This window comes from Syzygium oleosum, unplaced genomic scaffold (genome assembly GCF_021117445.2).
Source record: "Syzygium oleosum isolate NSW1041296 unplaced genomic scaffold, Sole_v2.1 Sole_v2.07, whole genome shotgun sequence".
Classification (NCBI taxonomy): domain Eukaryota; kingdom Viridiplantae; phylum Streptophyta; class Magnoliopsida; order Myrtales; family Myrtaceae; genus Syzygium; species Syzygium oleosum.
The window spans coordinates 9,237,850-9,262,161 of NW_026607491.1; the positions used below are offsets into that span (position 1 = coordinate 9,237,850).

Here is a 24,312-nt window from a genome sequence, read left to right on the forward strand (position 1 = left end):
CACATAATTTAACGGCTCTGACTCAAGCTCTCTGTATATTAATTATCACGATTCATCCATAACAAAAAGCAAAATAATCAATTTCCTGGCTGAAATGAGATTGAAGCCCTTGATATGCTACATTGTGTTTTGTTGTTCGCATCGGCGGCAATGGAAATTGATTTTATGTCAAACATTCAACTAAACAAATCATTAATAATGGGAATGTCATTTTGTCGAATATGGAGATAAAGAATGAAGTTTGGCACAATTTCATGCCATTTGGATACATCTTATCAGACTGAAACTTTACAATGAGAGATTTCAATTTAGTTAATCACCGTCTCCAACATTAAAGAAGGTACAAAACCAACATATGTACAAAGCAGTAGATTTATCTAAGTCGACTTCTTCGACTTAGGTGCCTTATGCGCTAGTCGATGAAATCTTGGTATTAGGGGTCTGGGAGCTCCCGTTTTCCGATCAATTCCTCTAATACAAATAAATCCTACATATCAAAATTCATTTATCAGACAAATCTAAATTGATATAACACCGGTTAAAATTCTTATTCAAGAGAACGCTATCTTCAGGTAAAGAGGAAAAAATTCGTATCGGCAGTTTAATAGAAAGGCTCTTTCATACCGTTGCGAAAGCAAGACTGAATCTTCTCCATGGTTAATCCTGCTTGAGACAAAAAAAAAAAAACGAATTTGGTAAGCCATATATCAGGATATTGTCAGAATTGATAACTGGGCAACCCACCTTTGAAAATTGAGGATGCTGAAGTTCCAAAGTACACAATTCTCCTCCTTAAGTTCCATATCCACCTTCTCGGAACCTCGATTGGATTATGACTCGATTCATGGTCGGCGAAAACCTGAGCAATCGAGACGTCAATGCTAATCCGGATATTAAACCAGTTATGCTTTACGTATGAGAGGTAACATATCAAAGAACAAAAATGAAAGTGATGTCGACATAATAGGAGAAAAAGATTGGTCTAGATTACGCTCACCTCATTTACTTGAAAGTATGTTCCATTTAGCGGAAATCTTGCACCCAGCGATGTTCGACAAGGTATCTGTTAATATGTATTTTATACATTAGTCACTATTGCGCCGGAAACATACATCTGCACTGTCTCATTAGGACAAATCAATTCAGATGAAACTTAATCTTCACCAACCAGAAGAGTTCCTTTGATTGTAGCACAACTCTCTTCTTGACAAGTTTGTTCATTACAAGAATCGCATGCGCCATTGAGCAACTTGGATGAATCTGCGGCTTCCTCTGACCACGGAAAAGTTCACAAGAGATGTTGGTTATGAAGTTGACAGTGCTCATATAATTCTCATGACCCGGCCGTAAATCACCGCCGCATATTGTCTTTCACAGGATCAAAGAATCAAAATATGCAGACTTATTCTTCTAAATCATCTAATTTAGTCATTCATGGAACCCCTCATGCTCTTTTTAACGGTTGTCCATACCTTCAGTCCGTATAAGAAGAAGATAGGGGCATGGATCATCCGCTTCACGCCTCGGTAACTGTCATACAGAAAGTGTGAGTCCCAAACATACATTAAAACCTACATTAAAAGAGGGGAATCAACTCACTTCTCTAAGGAGAGGATGTGAATCTGGAAGCTCATATCTGCCGAAAAGGAAAACCGAGTATCAAACGATGTATTCTTTTTTCATTAGAGAAAACAATTAATCGACTACAACCTATATTCTTTATTCACAATTTACTACAAGAATCTAAAATCCATCACTACATAACTAAAAAGTATTCTGTCAAGTATCTTCTAAGCATATCATTGTTCTTATTATTTTCTTAAATTCGAATAATATGTTTTCAATTTACCGAAGCCGAACAATTCTTCTTTTTCATATAAGAGCATATAAAAAATATGATTCCATGGCCAAAAATTTACTACTTACACGTAGTGTTCAGTCCTTAAGCGAGTCACCTCCTTCAGTTTGGGCATGGGAATGAAGTTGTGTAAAGCGACTAGGGCTCTCGAGTTTTCTTCAGACATGCCAACATCATTTATGGGGCTTTGCAAGTCTGTTGAGAATTTTGCTGAACTGAGATTGATAGTCAGAAGTTCATCACCATCATCACAATAAAAATCTTCTATGTCTCTCTCTAACAATTCGTTAGATGCAATCTTAGGCGATGCCGGCTCTTCAATAATGGGCTCGCAACTTCCGGTTTGATATCCTGACTCTGGAAGTGGAATGGCACTGTGGGCAGCAGTTGACTCTCCGTTGCCGTTGGAAAGTACAATGGTATTTTCACCGTTTTTAGGTGCTTTAGGTGCCGGAAGGGAAAGTCTCGCACTAGAATAAGATGTTAAGGTTTAAGATATTAGTCCATACACCAAAAGACAGTTCCAGCTCTAGCAAAGCAGTTTTGCAGAATTTACATTACAATTCAAAGTTATCAAAATTCTCGATTATTTCTAAGCACAGGCACATAAAGCGACAGAACGAGAACAGTCACATTAGCAGTATCGACAATACTCAATATCTGTACTTCTGGATTTCGTTCTGTTCTAAATGACACTTGTGTGTTAACATTATTATATTTAAATATTAAGAATTGACAGTTCAAAGCAGGAGCTCTTAAGTTCAAATCTTTCCAGGTCTCTATTTGCTCTCCGTATTATATATTCCCACACTTTAGTCTCAAGTCAAAAGTCCAGGGGCAATGTTATATTTAAGTATTAAGATTGCGACGCCATCTAACAGTTTAATTTTTTAGAATAGTTGGCCATGCTTTCAAAGATAACAAGGAACCAAGAAGATGAACCTGGCATATGCACTTGCAAAATGCTTGCACTCTCCCCTCATTGGACATGCGTTGCAATTGGGCTTGGTCTTTGTACAGAAAACCTGTTTCCAATATGAAATAATCAGCAATGCACATTCTCAAAGCAAGAGAATGATAAACGGGACATACCTTTCCAAATGTAATTAAATGATAGTGTAGCTCATACCTGGAAAATGGGTATACAAACTTCAGCACAAAATACACTAGTTGATACTAAATTTCCAATTAAACATAACTTCTAACACAATTTCTCCGAAAGAGAAGTAGGCGTTTACAAGGTCCGTTGATCAAGTTCGCACAGTCGTGGCCATAGGTACTTCTGAATTTCATCCATTATTGGGAAGCTGCAAGGTAACAATATTTGAGTTTCCACTTTCCCCTCTTCTAAAAGTTATGCTGTCACTTAGTTTTTGGTGGAATTTTTACCTTTCAAGCAGATGAATTTGAAGATCTCCAGGTAACGGTTCAAGGGGAACCCAACCAAGACGCACCGCTATGCGACCAACATTAGTATCAACCTGAATTTGCGAAAAACTAAACTTGTGAGGCGATTGAACAAACTCCTTTCTAGAATGAGCTTATTTGTTTATTCACTGCAATCTTTACCGGAAAGGCTACATGCTGAAGTGCCAAAAGTCGTACACACTCCACACTTTTCAATCCCAATCCAGGTACTTCTAACAAGTATTCTCTGTGCACACAAAAAAGATGTGAATGAGTAACAATGGCTTTTACAAAATTATCTAGCAAACTAAACAATCAACAAGTGCTTACTTTACTTTGTTAGGTGGGCAATTTCTCAACCATTCTAGGTCGATGCTGCCCTGTTTCCTAACCAGGTCATCAAGAAAATCCTACATGCAGAATAAGTATTTCATTCATTGAATCAAATTTCAATGGTACACTAGGAAGGAATAGCTTGTCAGAGATTGAAGGTAAAGAAACATACATGGATTCGATCGGCTAGTATGTTATGTTGACCGCGCTCTTTGATGGTTGCTGCAACTTCGTCACGCTCTGCACGCCTAACTGCATCCCAATCCACGGAATCCATATGATCAGCAATTCTTGGTCCAGCAGTGGAATATAACATCCTCAGTTTCTCCCACTCCAAGGGGTCAGTTTTCTTCTCCTCGACTTTTCCTTTCCTTTTCTTTTCTCTTTTAGTGACTTCATTTTTCTTTTCTGCTGAAGGAGATGCTGGTCTTCCGGCATGCCCTTTCTCATGTTTGAGATCACCTTGGGATCGCACTATTTCTTCTTTTCCCACGAATTGTTCCAAGATTTGTTCGAAGATGTTATGGGATTCCTTAATCTTCACTGTTTCTTCTTTTCCGACAATTTTTTCTAAGATTTGTTCCAAGATGTTATGGAATTCCTGAATCTTGTCAGCAATCTCCCCATTTTGTTCAGCATTGACTGGGTAGAGGGGAAACTTTGAAGCCAATGACATGAATGCGTTGCTGGAAGTGAAATATACGGTCACAAAGAACATAATCGGTTACTTCTTTCCAAAGTCTTATTATGTCCCTAGTGAGAGGGATGTATACATAATTTTCAAGAAAGAAACAAAATTGCCACCTGTACTAAGCTGAAACTAACCTCGAAAGATAGTCGGACACATTCTGAGTCAGATAAACTCCAATAATTGAGTCCACAACAGAGCCTTTCCAGAATGTGAAATGTCTATCCCCTGCAAAGTTTGCAAATATATTTTTCCGTTACTTCTTCATGTAAACCACAATGATTGTAGATACCGCTATTTCGAAATCATTAAATCTCACAACCAACGGTCTCAGAGTAAGATAAGTATGTTGATTTAATCTTACTTGAAGAGAAACATGCATTCTTTTAGAAAATCCTAAGATGTATAAATTTATCTACTCAAATAATTGGAAGATTCGACTTTCTCTCAAAGATCTAGCACCAGCTGACCTAATTGCTTACTATCAAGCAAAGCTCTGCAAGCCAAAATGGCCTGAATCAATCATGAAGCTTCTTCCTTTGAATGAAACGAGACATTGTGGGTTCATTCTTCTGTTATTATAACTGCACTGCACAGCATATATGTATTCATTATGAAATGACCAATACCATTCTATCTTTCTAGGATTCTCTAAGACTTATCCAAGACTCTCCCTACATTGGTTAACTATAAATCTTGAATGTGCCTCGATTATGTCCGCAATATCATTGATATGTGTGCCTAGAAATCATTCAGATTTCTTTTATGATGTGTAAAGGCAATGTGCAGGAAATTTCCTGCAAGAATGTCGCAGCAAGGATGACGAGCCTAGTGCGCCTGTAAATAGCCTAGAAGAGTTCGGTGAATAGTGCACGCGAGAGAGAGGAAAATAAGAAGTTTGAATTCTTGTGAGTGAGGTGAGCGGCATGAGTTTGTGTTGAGTAAGTGAAGTCGGTGAGTTGTGTTGTGTAGATTGAGTGGTGAGTGACAATTTGGTGTGGTCTTTTGAGCTTGTGAGTTGCATGAGAGTAAGTCGCTTATTTAAAGGTGTGTTCCTGCACCTGAAATTGTTGTTGCAATAAAATCTAAGTTATGTTGCCAACCGTGCTTCCTACTAAACATTCATTTCTGAGGTTTCTGGTGTACTAAAAGTTGCAGGATGATAAAGCTGTTGCATTGAGATGTTTTACCTAAAATCAGATGCATGAGGGCAAGGAATGACTCGACCCGGCCTCGGAAGAGGCCTCTTTCCCGTTCCCACTTTCTACTGTCTTTGTCCGCCTCGTCCCTGGCACCACCATCTAACAACATTGATTGCTTCCACCTTTGAATTGTCACTGCATCGAGTTCGACTCTAGGCCGTTTCTTTTTCACTTCGTAGGGTACTAATACGCCCTGCGCACTCGGTGGTTTCTTCTTCGTTTTCTTCTCGGTCTTCGCTTTGTAGAGTACTAATATGCCCTCTGCGACCTGTGGCTGGGGAGTGTTTTGATCTTGCCTCTCGTCCTCCTGGTTTTCAACATCATCACCAATTTTCAACTCCATAATCTTCTGAATGATGCGCTTAAGTTCCTGCTGCAATTTCAGCTTAGGACCTGCCATAAAATGTCAGGATAAGTAGCTTGCAATAGTATCTCACAGACAGGATCCTATCTGAGCTTTTCTGCACTTCTGAAATCCGATTTACTCATAACGCAGAATCAGAAATTTACTTGATCAAATTTCATATATTGACATGACATGGTAAAACAATATAACATGCATAAAATATTTATACAATTTTACAATGACCTCCTTATAATAAGGAAAAGACCAACAAAAAAGCTTAAGAGTTATGTCGAGCGTTATATTATTATTATTTTGTTTTTCATTGTATCGTATTTATTTGACTGTTCTTGTTATATATAAATTTATTGTATGAATTCCTAAAATTCTTTACGATTATCTCTACTTTATAAACCTACGTTTCTATATTTGCATGTTCAAAATGAAATGTTCTAAAGAAAGTATAATTGTTTTGTAGTGATATAAATTATATCCATATTTACATGGATTAACTAATAACTCTTATTAAAAAGAAATTAAGTACGGCACCATACAATAATGGATAGTGTTTATTTAATAATAGTTAAAAAAATTATATGAATAACAGATAAAAAAATAAAGGGTAGATTTTCAATAATTAATTTAGATTGTTATTATCACTTGTTTCAAGTTACGTCGACACAATTAATCGACATAATTAAGTTTATAAGCTCTTAACATGCTACATGTATTAATCATGTACATTAATATAAAAGGGTGTGGCAATTATCAAAGGCTATTCTATCATACTTTCTTATTTTATAATCGGACGCACCTTTACTCTTCTCTTGCCCCTTTGCCCTACCTTTACGTTTCTTGTTCCCCTTTCCCGTGCCATCCGATGTCTGTTGATAGATATTAGCAAAATGCCCTGCTTCAAACTCGAAACCAATTGCATTAGCGTCAACAAGTGCATGATGACTAACAGGAATTTCAAGCTTTTGCGTTTCGACAGTAGATTCGATATGATTTGCCTTCTGCCTCATCCGCTTCATCGTTCTTTTCTTTTTCAAATGTCTTGGATATGAAACATAGAAATCTCTTGGACATAAAACAAATAACATATACGTCATCTTCTCCATCGATGTCCTTTTCTTCCTTCTTGTCCTCTTCTTCTTGAATTTCTTGGGAAAATTCTTTCCAATTCTTCTGATTCTATTGAGAATCTGGCTTTTCCTATTGACCGGCTTGCGCGATGGAAGGACTGGACTACTTGTCTGATCAGCAATATAGCTCTCTCGTTTCGACTGCACCAGACCATTTCCAAGGTGCACTTGACTACTTGTTTGATCAGCAATATAGCTGTCCCGTGTCGACTGAACTAGACCTGCTAATAAATCATTTCCACAGTACTGATCTGTAACTTTTCCATTTTCAGTATGATTTGCACCAAAATCCAAATGCCTCCTGCATGATTTCACTTGGCTAATTTTCTTCTCCGTGATAGCATCCTTTAATGCAGGTGATTCATTAATGTCTCCTACTGATGGGCGTGAATCATTGCCAATTTTTTCTCTTGCTTGCTTCTTCTTCTTCGGTAATGGAGTTGTTGAGCCCAAATTTTTGCGTTTCAGAGTTCGACGAGGTTTTCCCTCACGAATTACCTTAGGAGTATGCTTCTTCCTTTTCGGCTTCTGTTGTCGTCGCCTCTTATTCGGATTTATGCCAATCTCGGGCTCGTGGATTTGCACTGGAGTTGACGTAATAGACGGACCTGTCGGCTTGTCATGAGCAGTCAGGAGTTCGGAAAGATCATTCCACGTAATTGAAAGCACTAATGCATATAGGAAATGCACATAGGAAATAGAATAACAATGATCGAACAGCATCCGAAAATTTGTCTATCCTTTTTTTTATATTCAAATTAACATGCAACTAGCTGAGATCATAACTAATAAATGATTATTTATTTTCATATCTTTTGGCTAAATGATTGTCTCGTCGTAAAGATTATAATCTCGAACATACTAAACTTAAACCGGTAACTCTGTGGCAATACATAGGCATGCATGCTTACCGTTCGACAATGGAATGTTGGTATTGAAAACTGGAGTACTTCCTCGGTGGGCTGAATTCAGCAACTCTACCGGTTGCTGACCAGCCATTGGTGCAGCCAAATTGGACCCCAAACAACCCGAGCCATCCGTGGAACCGGCCGCCCCTCTATTGGCGAAAGGAACATCCTTATCTCCTGCAACCTCCGGAACTTCTCGCCGCCGATCAAAATGCTCGAACGAATCTGCGCAACAATTAGTATCGAAACAAACAAAGTCGCGAGCATCCCCAATATGATTAACTTCTAATAAGTTGACCCCGGCAACGTTAGAGCTCCCTTCCTTCTGTCTAACATCTTCGTTTAAATCCCCAATCCTCACAGCATCACCCCCAGGAGAACTCTGGCAACTGAGATCATCCCCCGATCGCCGTCTAACATAGACCTTATTTACCTTTTCTGGAGTGATTGGCTCCCAGGATTCACGTCCCTTCGAACCTATCTCGACCGCATTGTCGATTCCCATGACTTTTGCTTTCTCCTAACCCTGGAATTCCTCCATCAAATCAGTGCACAAAACCACCAAAAGCCGCTGAAACTTAACCTAAGAGGCAGGACTAGAAACAACTGCAATACCACCTAACGGCAGAGACAACCCAGTAGCCGCATTGGCATTACTCTCGCTCAGAACAGAAGCGGATAAACGGGAAATGAAGAAAAAAAGGTTTTTTGAAGAGGAATTCGTCAGGTATGGAACACAAACAACACGGCGAGATGATCATAGGCAGAAAAATCACACGAATCAGAGAACAATAGCCAAAAGAACGCACTCCAACTATACGAAAAAAATCACTGCTTTCGCGCCCGCGTGCATTGCTAGAAGCTAAATCGCCAGACGATCGACGTGCCAAAAAGAAAAAGGAACTATCGAGAGCTCTCGCTCACCTGCAGATTACGTCGAACAAGATTCCGTATCTGGGCTTTACTTGACCGAAGCAGAGGAGCTCTGAATCAAATCGAATTTGCAGAAGAAAATCCTGCTGCGATCTCGCGGGACCCGGTGCGCGACGCTAACCTGCGCCTGAGTATCAAGAACACGCAAAGATGATGGCGACGGGCTGACACTGATTCGCTCAGGCCTGTAATGGACTGACGTGGGACGACCAAAGTTTTGATTTTTGAGGGACTCTGTTTCTCTGTTGAAGAGAGAGAGAGAGAGAGAGGGTCGCTGTTATCGATTGACTTTGCATGGGAAGCGAAAGAGGAAAGGAAAAACCTCGGACGTAATCTTTGTGTATCTGAGTGGAAAAAGATATATCTTTTTTTGAAATATCCTTTTAAGGAAAAAGGGGAGAAAAATAAAATAAAATAAAAATAGGTGTCGTCGCCAAGGAAATTATTCCTACATTAAATTATTACTCGTTTCGATGGTGAAATTATTACCCGTTTCACTAAATGTGAGTAAAGCGAACATAATGAGAAAATTTGGCCGATTTCATGAGCACAACAAAATTAGTAATGCAACAAATATGAGGGGGATAATGAAATGCGCATACTGGAGATCAAAAACATTTTAGTTTGCAAATAGGCCAAGAGCTTTTAAACTGATCTTTTTAGTTTTATATGCATCCATTTATACTTAATCTTGACTTCTAAATTTCCATGCCATTTTTTTTTATATCCAACTATAGATAAAGTAATTTCAAAACGACAATCATAAAAAACAATATATGCACATGCAAAGTCACGAGCCATGCGGGGGTTTCCGGATTATCAAAAAAAAAAAAGTCACGAGCCATCTCTTCCAATACACAAATGTAGGGAGAAGAACACTACAAGTGCCAAAAGTTATGTACGATGCTCACTTTGGTGTCAAAAGTTTCTTTTTGATCGCTTAAGTGCCAAATTTTTTAAAAAACGATCACTTAAGTGCCAACTCCGATCTGATTAGCCGGAAATCCAACGTGGCCTTTTTTTATTAATTTTTGAAGCCGACATGGGTCGCCGGAGGTCCAATCAACACATCAACAATAAAAACGACGTCGTTCGGCGGATTTCCCCCAAATAAGAACCCTAAATCCCCAAATTGAAAGAGAACCCCAATTTGAAAACCCTAATTGGCCAATTTGAGCATCTACTTTAGTTCGCCCCTAAAATTACCAGCTCATTCTAGCAAATAGAGGGCATGAGCTTCTACAACAGCTTACATTCGTCCCAACAAAGCGAACTACACGGTGAGTGTTACTGTTATTATGGGTTACCAAGTCCAAGAAGAACATCTTGGACTCGGTTGAATCCCGGGAAAAGATTCTATAGATGCGCCAGGGATAGAGAAGACTCGAAGTGCAAATATTTCGAATGGGATGATACGAAATTCTCCGATCGAGCGAAGGAGGTGATCTTGGAGCTACTTGAAGGATAACATCAACCCCCACTTACATTAATGGACGTGTTGGAGGATGTCGACTCAATGCAATCTCAAATGAAGGCTTTAACATGTCTGGCCAACCATTTGAAGAAGAAAGTTTCAAGGCTGAAAATTGAAAAAAACTTTTATCAAGCATTGATAGTATTTTTGTTCTCTTGTGTAGCCTATTTTATGGTCAAATGTCAAGTAAGTAATGAGAAGAAGTTTGTATGTCTACCATAGTCGAAGATTAGTGGAATATGTACTTATATTGGGCTATTTGTCAGTATAGTTGTGTTGTTAGTTTGCTGCAATTGTTGTAATGAACAAAAGGTTTGCTGCAGTATATGGTGGAAATGGAAAGTCGGATTTCATTGATTGTGAGTAATTAAAAGTTTTCTTGCTCAGTTGTATATTGTCAATGTTAATTTGCTTAGCTTTTACTTCAGATGTTTGGTTTGCTCCACATGTAATGGTTTGCTGCATGTTTTGTTTAGTAATGGTTTGCTGGTTTGCTACAACTATTGCTGCAAACCATGGCTAAATTAAGGAGTGGTAACAAATTCACAAGTGACTATTTCAGTGCCATAAATTGTAAATAATGATCGTTTGAGTGCCAAGTTTTCTGAAAGTGATCACTTAAGTGTCACTCATGGTTGAAAATGATCATTTAAATGTCAGTTATGGTTTAAAAAGTGCTGGTGCATACCCAACATTGCACCAGCACAGCTGGTGCATCTTATGCTTGCACTGGCACATAAAACTGCTGGTGCAAACACTGACCAGCACCCACAAACACACCAGTACCCACAATTTCCAACTAGCAACAAAACATGAGCCAATCACTTCCAAAAACAACATCAGCCTCATCATAACCTTGCACCGGCATACAACATAACAACCATTCGCATCACCAGCCAAAACCACCAGCACCACTCTCGGCCACCAGCACCACCATCACCATCACCACTACCACCACCACCACTACCACCACTCGGCCACCAGCACCACCAAGTTACCGGTGCAATCTTATGCTTGCTAGTGCAAGCACAATACTTTGCACCACCACATAAAATCAAGCACAACTTGCACAACCCAGTCAAACACACTAGCACAACTAGCACAACCAGCACAACTAGGAACACCAACACAACCAGCACAAAAGCAACATATGGAAATGGCAAAAACATAGACAAAATAAATATCGGTCCATTGAACATTGTCTTTACATTGGGCCAATCTGAATAACCGACTAAAACATATGAACCTCTCGATAAAAAACAGAAACTACCATATGTACAACCTCCCAACAAAACACAGAAACTACCATATCCAGCACAACCTCCCAACAAAAAATAAAAATTACTATATCTAGCACCCCCTCCCATCAGTCGTCAATGTGCATAACCCCCCAGTCTCTATCCCTTTAGATGGACCTCTAGCTTGAATCCTTGCACTCTTTCTAATTGGAACTGGATTTTGAGGTTGTTGTACTGGATTTGAAGATTGTTGCACTAGACTTGGAGATTGTTGTACTGAAACTACATTTGGCTTTTTCTTTTTAGCATGTGCTATTGTCTTTGGACCTGCTTGTGCTGTTGTCTTTGGACTTGCCTGTGCTCTTGTCGTTGGCCCTGCCTATGCTCTTGTCTTTGGACATGCCGCTCGTGTCATTTGTTTTAAAGCACTTTTCTTACTGGATTATGCTCTAGTTAACCTTGGTTAGGTTCTTCTTTCGGGTGCAGCCCTTGACTCTTGACTTAGGCCATCTTGAGAGATAAGCACTCTGAAGTTCTCCTAGGCTATAAATACATAATCATATTGTCAACAACTGTTGTCGTTTAGTGGAAAAGAAAGTGTATACATTGTTTAGTGGAAAACAAAGCAACATCGAATTGTTTAAACAAATTGAGGTCCCACCCACAATCGCAACATCACTATTGATACCGTGATTAAACAAATTGAGGACCCCACGGCTGCAAGTTGATACTGTGATCAAACAATTCGATGTGATGATTAAACAAATTAAGATCCCCACGGCTGCAAGTACCATCGTCTCCACGAAAGAAGAGGATACCATGATTAGAGAAATTGAGGTCCCCACCCACAATCATAACCTTACTTTTTCCCAAGCCCTAAATTTGCTCTACGAGCCCTAATTTTGCCCTTTGAACCTTAATTTTGCCGTCGGACCCCTAATTTTCCCTTCAGAGCCCTAATTTTTCCAGCAACTGAGCTAGGAAGAGAAGATCACAAACCTGGGTTGCAGAGATGCGACGGCGAGCGACAATGGTGATCGAGCGAGCGACGACAACGATGAGCAACGACGAGTGATGTTGATGCCGAGAGGATGTCGACGACGATCGATCTGAGATAAAAAGATCTTAAAGCCGTGTGACGTCGTCTAGGCGAGGGAGAGGAAATAACGTCGTTTTGATGCAATCCACCATGTAGGAGCGTGCGGCGTCATTTTGGACGTCCGCGTGGAGAAATTTTTTTAAATGATATTCCACGTCAACATAAATTTGTAATTATAAAGGCCAAGTAATTAATTTGACCGGAATTTTTCGTCGTTGGCACTTAAGTAATCGTTTTTTCTCCGATTTGACACTTAAGTGAGCCGGCGAAAACTTTTAGCATTAAAGTGAGCGCCATACACAACTTTTGGCACTTCTGATGTTCCTCTCCCCACAAATGTATGATACTAAGAGAGAAACCCGTGAGCGTATGCCACATAACGACTCGTGTCAATCGACGAGAGCAGTTTAATACCATTAACTCACCGAATTTATATACTCATAGACACTATATAACTATATATATATATATATATATATATATATATATATATATATATATTAATGGATAAAACATCAATAGCCTAATGGCAGGGGCATAGACTTCTTTGATGGTGTGGCTCCAAATTCCGTTGCCGCGGATTACGGTTAATCTTAACTTGGACGGTATGTAACTAAATCTTAACAAAAGCATTTCATTTAAAAGGAAGATAACGGTGTTCAGATAATCTGTTACATAGACAATCTAATTCTTTTTTTCCTGCCCCAGTTTATTGCTCTAAAGTCAAGCCAAAGCTGTACTTCTTCAATTTTGTTCCTGTTTTTTTAGAAATAATGACACAAATAATTCTGAATTTTGGCCCAATGTGTGATATGATCCATGAACTTTTAATTTGTTCAATGTAGTCCCCGAACTTCAGCTTAATAGTCAATATGGTCCATGAACTCTTTATTTGTTTAATGTGGTCCTTAGACTTTTGGCGCAAGTTCAATGCAGTTCCTGAACTTGAATTAATTTGAACGACTACATTGAAAATTTCACACAGTTTTGGGACTAAACTGAACATTTACAAAAATTTAAAGGACTACATTCAACAAATTAAAAGTTCAGGGATCACATTACACATTAAGTTAAAGTTCATGGGCCACATTGAATGAATTAAAATTTCACGGATCACACTGCACATCGGGCCAATTAAACTGTTGGTATCATATTCCCTTCCCTTATTCGGCCCACAGTCACAGCCCAGTCCGCGTGTAAAGCCCATCTTAGCCTTCTTCAAAGCTCCAAGAAAAGACACTAGAAACCATCAGCCGTCGTTGTTAAACCAAATGACCGCTCCTGCTCCGGTCAGGACAAAGACGCACCAAAATCTCTCAAGCCGCCTCCCTACTTCACTTCTCGTTTCTATCGTTCGCGGCCTTATCCTCTTCATCTTCATCTTCATCTTCATCTTCTTCTTCCTCTGCAATGCCTAGCGACGACTCTTCGGACCCTTCAGGCTCGCGGCGACGGCAAGACGAGCCATCCAAGGAGCGAGACGCCGCCCCGAAAGAAAATGACCCGAATGCGAGCCTGTCCGACTCCGACTCCGACTCCGATTCCGACTCCGACGACTCCTCCTCCGACTCCGATGAGGAGGAAGGAGGAGGAGGTGGGGAAGGACCCGACTCGGGAGCCGCCGGCGACGACGTTCTCACCTACATCCGGCCCTCGGACGGCGACCTGGACGAGTCCGACAACACGCCGGAGGCCAACCTCCGGCGCTTCTCCGAGATCCTGAACAGCCGGCGGATGCGGCGGAAGCAGGAGGAGGAGGACAGGAACTACGTCTTCCACGAGGACCTGTTCGACTTCCCCGAGGACCCCGAGAACTGGCGGGAGGAGGACCTGAGGGAGCTGTGGGCGGACGCGCCGCTCGAGTCCACGAAGCCAGGGTGGGACCCGGCGTTCGCCGACGAGGAGGACTGGGACATCGTGAGGGAGGACATCAAGGCAGGCCGGGAACCGGCGATAGCCCCGTTCTACTTGCCGTACCGGAAGCCGTACCCGGCGATACCGGACAACCATTACGACATATCGAACCCCAAGCAGGTGATTGAGGAGTTGGACCGGATTGAGGAGTTCCTGACATGGGTCAGCTACATTTTCCCTGACGGCAGCTCGTATGTGCTCTTTTGCTCTTCTCTTTTTTTTTGTTTTTAGAGATTCAGCTTTTGGAAATGCAGATACAGTTAGTGGGTGTCGGGATTTTTGTTCTTAGAGTACGGAATTGTATTCTGGTTAGTCTGTTGTGTAGCATTCTCTGTATCCTTTTTGTTCAATTGCTCATATTGCATTAGTGTAGCGAGTCTTTGAAAGATGAGTATGCTGATTGCAGGAGTGAGTTATTGACTGGCATTAAAATTGTCCCTGTTTGAAAGATTGAGCATGAGCAGTAATTTTATTAGTTTAAGTAAATTGATCCTATATGGTCTTTTCTACATAATTATTTCAAAATTCAAATTTACAGATGCTGATACGTTTAGTGAGTGCAGTGTTTACCTGCTGTTTTTGCCTTCCACGCCATAGTCTCTGCAACTGCCTGTATCATGTTAAATTCAGTGGTTTCGGAAGATCGAGCTTGGTGGTTGTTATGAATTTGTAAAGTTCTATTCAGTTGATTTGGATGTGATTGTTTTTGGAGTCACTGTTCTTCTGCAGTATCTCTCTCAACTGTTCGCAAGTATGTCACTTATTCATGCTATGCTTGATAACAGGATTAATCATCGATGTGTTAGTCTATACGTTTGCTCTCACTCCACTGTCATGCTTGGTGTAGATTTCAATTGACTGCAACCACGTTACCGTTTCTTTTCTATTTTAATCACAATGTTGATAGGATATGCAAAAATTGTGCTCTGGATGGCTAAGCCATTTTTGGCTTCGACTCATTTTCCATTGCCTGTTGTACTTCCTTTCAGGTATGAAGGAACGGTTTGGGATGACTTGGCCCATGGAAAAGGTGTCTATGTCGCCGAAATGGGGCTCGTTAGGTTTGCTTCTTCTTCATTTTCACATGCTAGGCGGTAGCACTAATATGGATGCTTTACATGTCATTAGATGCTTAGAGTTTCCAAAGGCCATGAGAAGTTCAAAGTTCTCTACCTTATCATTTGATTCATTAATTCACAATTTGATTGGTTCATGACTCGCCATTGGCAATAATGTGAATATAGTATTGCTATTCACTTGCTTTATCTGGCACAGTGAATTTTGGTTTATAAATTTCTTAAATAGTGTGGCTTGTTGGCCTTCCTGATCAGAAATGTTCTATTGGTAATATCAGTGTCAAGCAAAAGAATGATCCCATATTTCCGTTTATTACCTCTTGTCACCAGTTTTTGCTGATACTTTTTGCCATATGCTTAATCAAGCATCAGTCGTGAAAGATATATATTTTTTGTTAATGATGTTCTCCCTTTTTTAGGAGTTGACCTAGAACTCTCCATTCTTTACAAAGCTAGAAGCTGCATTTTTCTTAGCAGTCGAAGTAGAAGTAATTGTATCGTTAATATAAGTTCATTAGTCTGTAAGGGTTTCTTTTGTTAACGGCTACAATGTTGCTTTGTAGTTGTGTGATTTGCTTGAAATCTAGGAGACTTCACTTGAAACCCTAAAACTAACATGTGCTTATCTACAACCATGACATGTGAGTTTTCTAAAGATCTGGATATTGGAGGAAGATAATCTTTTTGCTTCTCCCTGAGATTACTGGTCAAGTTTTCCATAAATCGCTTCTTTTTCACCTTTTTTGGGTTTAAGAAGAAGGAACTATCCAAGTTGACCTTGGCTTAAAGTGCCTTATAGCTTGGAGGAATGATCTTGTTATTTACTTTTTCCCCTGTAGGTATGAAGGTGAATGGCTTCAAAATAATATGGAAGGACATGGAGTCCTTGAAGTGGATATACCTGACATTGAACCTATTCCAGGTTCCAAGTAGGTTTTGAATTGTATATAGACTCCCCTACTGCAGCTCCACAATGAAAAATGTAGTGATTATTCTCCTAGTATTAAGTTGAGATGATGTCATTCTCCTCAGGCTAGAAGAGAAAATGCGTGCTGAAGGGAAGATCATAAAAAGAGATTATATGTCTCCAGAAGACAGGGAGTGGCTGGAAATGGATATAGAAGATAGCATTCGCTTGACTGGGGATAACTATCAAGTCCCTTTCTATGAAAATGATGAGTGGATCAGACAATTTGGTCAAAAACCGTAAGTTTTTATTTGCTTCTTCATATACAATTTTTCAAAAGCTCCATAAGTTGCTACACCGCGGTTGTCTATATGTTTTCTGATGAAGTCCTAGTGTCCAACTCTCTCTCTCTCTCTCTCTCTCTCTCTCGGTCCAACACTAAATGTTTCAAGTTGAGATATGAAAGAAGTTGATTTTGTTCTGAGTTCTCATTGTTTAGATTACTTTACTCCCATTGTACTAGAAACTAGAATAGTCACTTTGCGGGATCGGATTAATTGTGATGGAGGTCCCTATGACCGGATTCCTTGACCCATCCAGATAGACACATTGTACAAGAGTTTTCTACTGTTAATCTGGTACTCTTATATTTTTTTCTATGCCAGGGAAAAAGGTCGATATCGGTATGCTGGCCAATGGAAGCATGGAAGGATGCATGGGTGTGGTGTTTATGAAGTCAACGAGCGTACAATCTATGTATGTCTGTTAGGACAAGTTTAGTGTAGCAAGATTAATTTACTTTTCAGCTATATAATTGGCGTGTGCTTATTAGCAAATACTTTAATTGGCTTGACTATCCGCGTCAGGTATTCAGAATACACTATCCGCTAGCAATCTGCAATTGGAACAGCTTTCCCTTAATGGCACACTAATTATCTAAAGCACCAGTATCAATAGATAAATTCAATGCACTTTCTCGAGACATACTATTCTCGGGGATATTCCATATCAAGAAATATCTCAACTAAAAAAATTTTCTCACTTTAATGTGGGATTATGGTCTTTTAGTAATACTTCAATACGTTGATCGTCTCGAATAGCAGTTAAAATCTGTCTGATCCCAACTGCATGATCACAAGAAATCTCCTCATATGGTACTGGAATTTAGTCAAGGACCGTATCCGTGTTGCACTCCATTTAATCGAGTCAATGCACTATCTAGTAATCTTGGCATTACCATCATTCATTATTTTGTGAATCTATTCCAATTCCAAACATGGTGCAGCAGAGATGTTTGCTACTTGTGGAAATACCATGTCATGGCAATGGATTATTTGAGTGAGCAACTTAGATGCCATGATGACCTCTTATTGGTAAAAACAAGGAAAACACTCTTTATATATGGCATATGCTATGAGGTTCGAGTTCTTTTTTTATTTGTATTTTAGAAGAAGACGAATTTCTATTGTGAAACAGCTCTGGCCTATAGTGCATGACAGTATAGATGGAGTATGAGCAAGTCATAACTTACTACTAACATTCCAAATTTGAAAGAGCTTTGCAATCTGGGTGGCTGTCGTGTGCTTTACTAATTTTTATCTTTTTGAAAAGTCATAATCGCCTTTTTTTTTTTTTGTTTTCCTTCAGCTTCAACTGTGTGGGATAGAATGAGCAATATTGCATTATGAATGTATGCAGGGTAGATTTTACTTTGGGGAGCTATTAGACAATGAGTATGGCTGTGATGAGGATGTTTCAGCGGTATGTCCTGAAGTTGAGTTCTTTAGCTGTCTGAGTAAAGATGTGACATTTGTGACTCTTACATGCTGGCCCTTTTCAGCTTCATTATGGGTTAGCGGAAGTAGCTGCTGGTAAGGCAAGGATGTTTATCAACAAGCCAGATGGAAGTATGTCTTTTGAACCCTACAACATTCATTGATGTCAGAATTTGACTTAGAAAAAGTAAAAATTGCATCAGAGTGAATGTGAGGACTAGAACCTTCTAACCTTCAGCAGATTGCTGCACTCTCATATTATTCATTTTTAAGTTTTGCCCGAGCAATACCGGTTGATGATATCTCTATATGTTGATATGCTCCTGGATTTACTTGGAATAAACATGACCATACCATCGTGGTTGGAGATCTGAGAAAGGATGCTCCTATTCTCTTGAATTGAATACTTGTAATCTGTAAGGTCTTTGAGCTGATGTTTCTCTGGAAACTCAAGGGTCTGGAAAAACATCATCCTTGAATCATAGGTTCTCTTGTTAATAGATCCGCAATTTGGTTTGCGGGATTATTTTTAATATGTCGCACCATTGTCTTTTGAGTGCATGCTCCTGCTTGGTACTGCACTTAAAATTTTTGAGAACGGGGACTCACGACACCGTTTTTCAGCTAGATTTATTAAAAGTCTTTCCCTACTAATGAGCAGCTTTTGTATAAGTACGATGGTGTCAACTTGCCCTTAAATCAAACTTCGACATCATAGTTCTGATTTTCTGCTGGCAGTGGTCAGAGAAGAGAGAGGTCCCTATGGTGATCCCCAGCATCCTTATTTTTATGAGGAAGAAGATGTGTGGATGGCCCCTGGCTTCATCAATCAGTTCTATGAAGTAAGTTTTATAATGTATTGGTGGATTCAGAGCATATTTTTATGATGGGGTTTCACTGTGCCTCTTAATGGCAGGTCCCCGATTATTGGAAAACATACGTTGGTGAAGTGGATCAGGAAAGAGAAATGTGGTTAAATTCCTTCTACAAAGCACCACTGAGGCTGCCTATGCCCGCTGAGCTTGAGTATTGGTGGTCAAAAGGTATGCATTCAAGACATTCCTCCTTCGGTCTCTCTACATGCATACGTTCGTGGGGAATGGAGCAAGAAAGGAATGACCCTTCTAGTTTCTATTCTTTTTAAACTTTGTTGGGCTTGGGAATAATGAAGTGGAACCGAAAGTTTAGGCAGCATTTTCCACCATTCTATCCCATCAGTGAGAAATGCCCGTTTCTGCCAACAAACTCTAGAGTGCGTAAAAATTTGATTTGGGTACAAAGAAGAGCAGAAGTGAAGTAGATGTAATAAACTTAGGATATGCTTCTTTTGCATAACTCTTTTTTTCTGGGCAAACTCTTGGATCCTTATTTAGAACGAGTCATCTGGACTTTGTGATTGCTGTAGCTAAGCTAGCAAAAATAAAAACCTTCTTCTCACTGAGTAGCCTAGATATATTTTTTCGCTTGTTCTTTGAGTGCTTGAAGTTGGATCTCTAGCTTGAAAAGAACAAATACGTGGATCTTGAATGACATGCCTAGTACTTGCTTGATCAGATCATACGCCAGAATTTGTTCTGATCAATAAGGAACCAGAACCTGATCCGCAAGATCCATCAAAGCTTATATACACAGAAGATCCCCTAATCCTTCACACTCCAACTGGGCGTATAATTAATTATGTTGAAGATGAAGAGCATGGGATCCGCATGTTCTGGCAGCCAGATGTAAAAGAAGGGGAAGATTTTGACCCAGAGAAGATAGAATTTCTACCCCTTGGTTTTGATGAGTTCTATGGGAAAGAAGAGGTTGTCAAGAAGGAAAGTCTTTGGAAAAGGATTATCATGGCAATGGAAAATGCATGTAAGCCCACATTCGACAGACTAGAGAAGTGGACGGAGGAGAAGAAGAGAGCCAGTGAAATGAAGATTAAGCTGATTGAGAAGGAGCTTGACCTCATCGAAGCAGAATTGTGCTTGGAAGAGGCCATTGAGGACATGGATGAGGAGTTGAAGATGAGAGAGAAAGAGGAAGAGAATAATGAAGTGGGTTTGCGGGAGGAAGTGGAAGTGGATTCTTCTGTGTCGGCCAAAAACAATGAGAAAACTTTGGCTGCTGATGAGGAAGAGGAAGCAGAAGGAGAAGAGGAAGAGGATGAATATGAAGACGAGCACGTTGAACAGTCAAGTTTTGGTTCTGTCGCTGTTGATCAGGACTCATCGAAGAATGACCAAAAAGTCAGCAAGCCTGGGGGGTCGCCATTTTCTACTTCCTCATTGGGATTTGCTTCATGTGGCCTTGTCTCTGTTGTAAGTATCAAGTTTCCAAGATTACCCTCATGAACCCTATGTCTTAATTTAAGTTTGATAACCCAACATAGGCTTTCGAGGTGTTTTGACTTGGGAAATTTGTATAACCATTCCACTATGTCTCAATGCATGAGCATTTCCTGGAGAGCATGTGGATGTTATTTCCCTGGTTTGTTGGTATATTGACCGCAATAGCCATGTGAACGTCTATAGTGGAAGAAATGCGGGCATTGATTTGTGAGAACTTTTTGGTGGAAATTTATGTAGATACTCAATTTCTTTTGTTAACTCTTGTCTGATTTGTCACGAACTCAAATGTCCTTTAACCAGTTGCTCTTGTTTCCCTCTGTAGGTTTCCTCAAAGCTGCAAAACTCATTTTTATCGTGGAAGGAGAGCAGATCCTCGGTAAAGGCAACTCCGGCATTGCTCATCCCGGCCTGTTGTAGCCTGAATCAAGTTCCTCACAACCTCAGTTACGCGCCAAATCTTTGCAAGGAAGGGAGATTAAGAGCAAGGAGGCAAGAACACCGAAAGCATCAAGCAAGAAGACCGTCTAAGGGGAGTGCAGCTCAACTGCATTCCTTATCAAGGATCCTCTCGCCTCGTCCAGCTTCTAGAAAGTCCAAGATGAATCTGAAGGAGCCAAGAAGTTGGAGGCATGCTTGGCTGCATAAAGCACCAAAGGATGACTTAAGCAGCGTCTTGTCTTTACATAATTCGCTGTACTATTCGGAATCATACATGGATAATGGTATGAAGTGAGCTTTGTTCATCTCTTCCGCAATATTTTTTTCTGACATGAATATGTTACATTTGGAAGGTCAATTTAGTTATGTAACATTGGCTATTATTCCTGGTTTTAGGCAAGCGAAGGAAATAAAAGAAAAATGGAGAGGGCTTCGCCGAGTTGTATTATTTCGATTGAGAGAAATACATGAATTGAGTGGAGTCGAAATAGTATTTTGCCGGAAGGTAATTTGTCCCTGGGCGTGCATGAAATCTGATATCTTTTTTTGTTTGCTTTGTAGAGTTTATGTAATTTAAAGAATCTCTCATCTGTTGTCTTCCGTTCCAGACTCTCGCCCACTATGTCCAATGCCTAGTGGAGATCACTTGTGAAACTAATGAAAGTCGCGGCCTTCGTCTTTCTGAAGGCATACCCCATGGCTCTGGTAAACTTGTGTGAGTCGCATTGAGGATTCACGTCGAGATGGTCCACATGTTAGTCATCCGATCTGGCCTAGATCCATTTGTTTTGAACCTATTTTTTAAGTTCTAATTCAACTGGGCATTATGCTCATGTACACGCAGAAAGCAGAGAGGTGTCTGTGATAATGTTTTCTTCGTTTTCCCTAATCGAGTTCAAGTAGCTGCCTCTCATTGACCTCTTCTTTGGAAGAATGGGAGCACAGTGAAAGATTTCTCTCCCCCTTCAGCGCAGGTGTCAGAGTAGTCTTCTGATAATGAGCTAACTTTCTGTAAAAATCGCGAGCTTGAGGCCTCGGGTTCCATTCTTAATCCTGGCGTGGGTAAGCGGTCTTTGATCGGATCAGAGTGTCGAACTTGCCGGGGGCGCGCGAAAACGAGCTCACGACACTAGTCGACTGCTGAACAAGGAATACACTCTGAAAGAATTAAATTACCAACAGAGTGATTAGTAAATTCAGTCTTTCATCAAGATTTGTGAAACTGTTTGGGCATCTAGACATGGTTTTTTTTATCTTTTTTCTTTTTTGGGTCTCAGAATCTGACACTAATCTCATGTGGGGACTGAGCCTCGGTGCATTGCATTGCAGCCATTCCACACAAAGCAACAAAAAGAACGGAGAAATCAAATTTGCCCGCCCGCCCCGCCCCGCCCGCCCCCCCCACTTGCTGTACTATCCTTAAGTCCCACCTCGGACCAATTGTCGTCATTCATTAGTCAATCCGAAATTGCATTATGAAGAGGACAAGATGCTTTGGCCTCCGACCAGGCAGGCCACCTTCATTCTCTCTCTATCTCTGCGCATGATGTGTCTCTTTCCTTTGCCCAATCAAGAAGATGAATAGGCTTCCTGTACAGTGAACTAATTTGGATGATCACGTCTGTTTCCTAAAAGCCTATTTTAAAGCAGGATGCCTTTTTTTTTTTTTTTCTTTTCCCTGAAATCAAATTACCAACTTTATCCGAATCAATTGTCATTTCTTTTCCGCTTAAGTTATTAATTATATTTACATTAAATGATGTTATTTGAACCACTTACGAAATCTACAATTACCGACTTTTATCGGAATTACCGACTTATACATGAAATTACCAACTTCATTTGAGCTTAGTACCAACTAACTAATTGTAGATTACCAACTCTTATTTAAACATTTACTGATTTTGGGTCGGTCGATTTTTACCCGAATAAGGGCCGGCAGATTATTAAAAAAATCGATAATCCGAAAAAGATCAAATAAACCTTGTCAAGTGATTCAAAGACCCACTCCCACAAATATGTATACTTTCTTACATCATTTCCCATATGCAAAGGTGGGTGAAGTAGCCATATCTCTGTCTTTCCCAATGTTCTGTTGTGTGATGAAACCTTATCCATATTACAAATTACAATGTACATCATTGTCAAATTGCGTAAGAAAACATCATGAGAATTTGTTTTAGATTTATGTAACTCCCCATGCCTTTCCTAACATGGGAAACTGACCCTTTCTGGCCTGACGTCCCCCAATCCCAAAGCAGATCAAAAGATTCAAGCCCAGACCCCCAAATCTCTGCTCTTCTTCCATGCCTTTTTGCCCATAGTTTCGACGTATTCTTCTGGGGGAAAGTGCCAAAAAAGTCCTAAACTTTTTGTATTAGTGCCAATTTAGTCCTAAACCTTTTTTTGGTGCCAATTCAGTCCTAAACCTTTTGCATTGGTGCCAATTTAGTCATAAACCTTTTTTTGGTGCCAATTAAGTCCTAAACCTTTTTAATTGGTGCAAATTCTGTCCTAAACCTTTTGTTTTTGTGCCAATTTAGTCTTTCAGTGGGATTTTGACCTGAATTTGCCGACGTGGGCCTTGACGGCCGCCGGCGGCCGATCCACGCATTGGCGATGGCGTGGCGTGGACAACTTTAATAATATTTTAATATTTTTTTGAATTTTTATTTTTTTCCTTTTTTTTCTTTTTTTTTCCACTTTTTTTTTTGGTCTCTCTCCGTCCTTCCTCTGGCCGGTTGCCGGTCCGGCGACCGGCCAGAGGCCAGAGGCCGGCGAGCTCGACCTCGCCGGCCACTGGCGAGGGCGGCCTCGCCGCGGCCTCGGCGAGGTCGGCGGGCGAGGCTCGAGCCCTCGCCGGATCCGCGAGGTCGAGCCTCGCCCGGCCGACCTCGCCGGATCTGGCGAGGTCGAGCTTCGCCCGACCAAGGCGAGGCTCGCCCTCGCCGCAGCCTCCGGCGAGGTCGGCGGGCGAGGCTCGACCTCGCCGGATCCGGCGAGGGCTCGAGCCTCGCCCAGCGACCTCACCGGAGGCCGCGTCGAGGCCGCCCTTGCCAGTGGTCGGCGAGGTCAAGCTCGCCGGCCTTCGGCCTCTGGCTGGTCGCCGGACCGGCGACCGGCCAGAGGAAGGACGGAGAGAGACCAAACAAAAAAAGTGGAAAAAAAAAGAAAAAAAAGGAAAAAAAATAAAAATTCAAAAAATATTAAAATATTATTAAAGTTGTCCACGTCAGCG

At 40.6% G+C, this 24,312-nt stretch overlaps 2 protein-coding genes across 3 annotated transcripts; one reads left to right on the top strand and one right to left on the bottom strand.

The window, feature by feature from the left end:
• Positions 1-212: 212 nt before the first annotated feature.
• On the bottom strand, positions 213-8,443 carry LOC115673441 (transcriptional activator DEMETER-like). Its single transcript, XM_056313346.1, has 19 exons — positions 7,888-8,443; positions 6,646-7,584; positions 5,477-5,881; positions 4,424-4,514; positions 3,771-4,284; positions 3,596-3,675; positions 3,428-3,512; positions 3,248-3,339; positions 3,097-3,165; positions 2,951-2,987; positions 2,801-2,883; positions 1,927-2,328; positions 1,600-1,636; positions 1,473-1,530; positions 1,169-1,272; positions 998-1,063; positions 745-859; positions 625-663; positions 213-487 (listed from the first exon to the last, which is right to left on the bottom strand). Exons 1-19 carry the CDS (start codon positions 8,387-8,389, stop codon positions 378-380), a joined length of 3,828 nt encoding a protein of 1,275 aa, XP_056169321.1. The 5' UTR covers positions 8,390-8,443; the 3' UTR covers positions 213-377.
• A 5,445-nt stretch (positions 8,444-13,888) lies between these two features.
• LOC115673706 (protein TIC 100) lies at positions 13,889-21,760 on the top strand. Of its 2 annotated transcripts, XM_056313129.1 has the most exons (13): positions 13,889-14,733; positions 15,532-15,603; positions 16,458-16,547; positions 16,651-16,824; positions 17,191-17,281; positions 18,224-18,286; positions 18,366-18,432; positions 19,039-19,142; positions 19,217-19,343; positions 19,855-20,606; positions 20,959-21,358; positions 21,471-21,550; positions 21,593-21,760. In XM_056313129.1, exons 1-12 carry the CDS (start codon positions 14,039-14,041, stop codon positions 21,485-21,487), a joined length of 2,652 nt encoding a protein of 883 aa, XP_056169104.1. In that variant the 5' UTR covers positions 13,889-14,038; the 3' UTR covers positions 21,488-21,550; positions 21,593-21,760. The 2 variants fall into 2 exon arrangements, with proteins under 2 accessions (XP_056169104.1, XP_030451819.2); XM_030595959.2 differs by lacking the exons at positions 21,471-21,550; positions 21,593-21,760 and having other exon boundaries at positions 20,959-21,457.
• Positions 21,761-24,312: the final 2,552 nt, after the last annotated feature.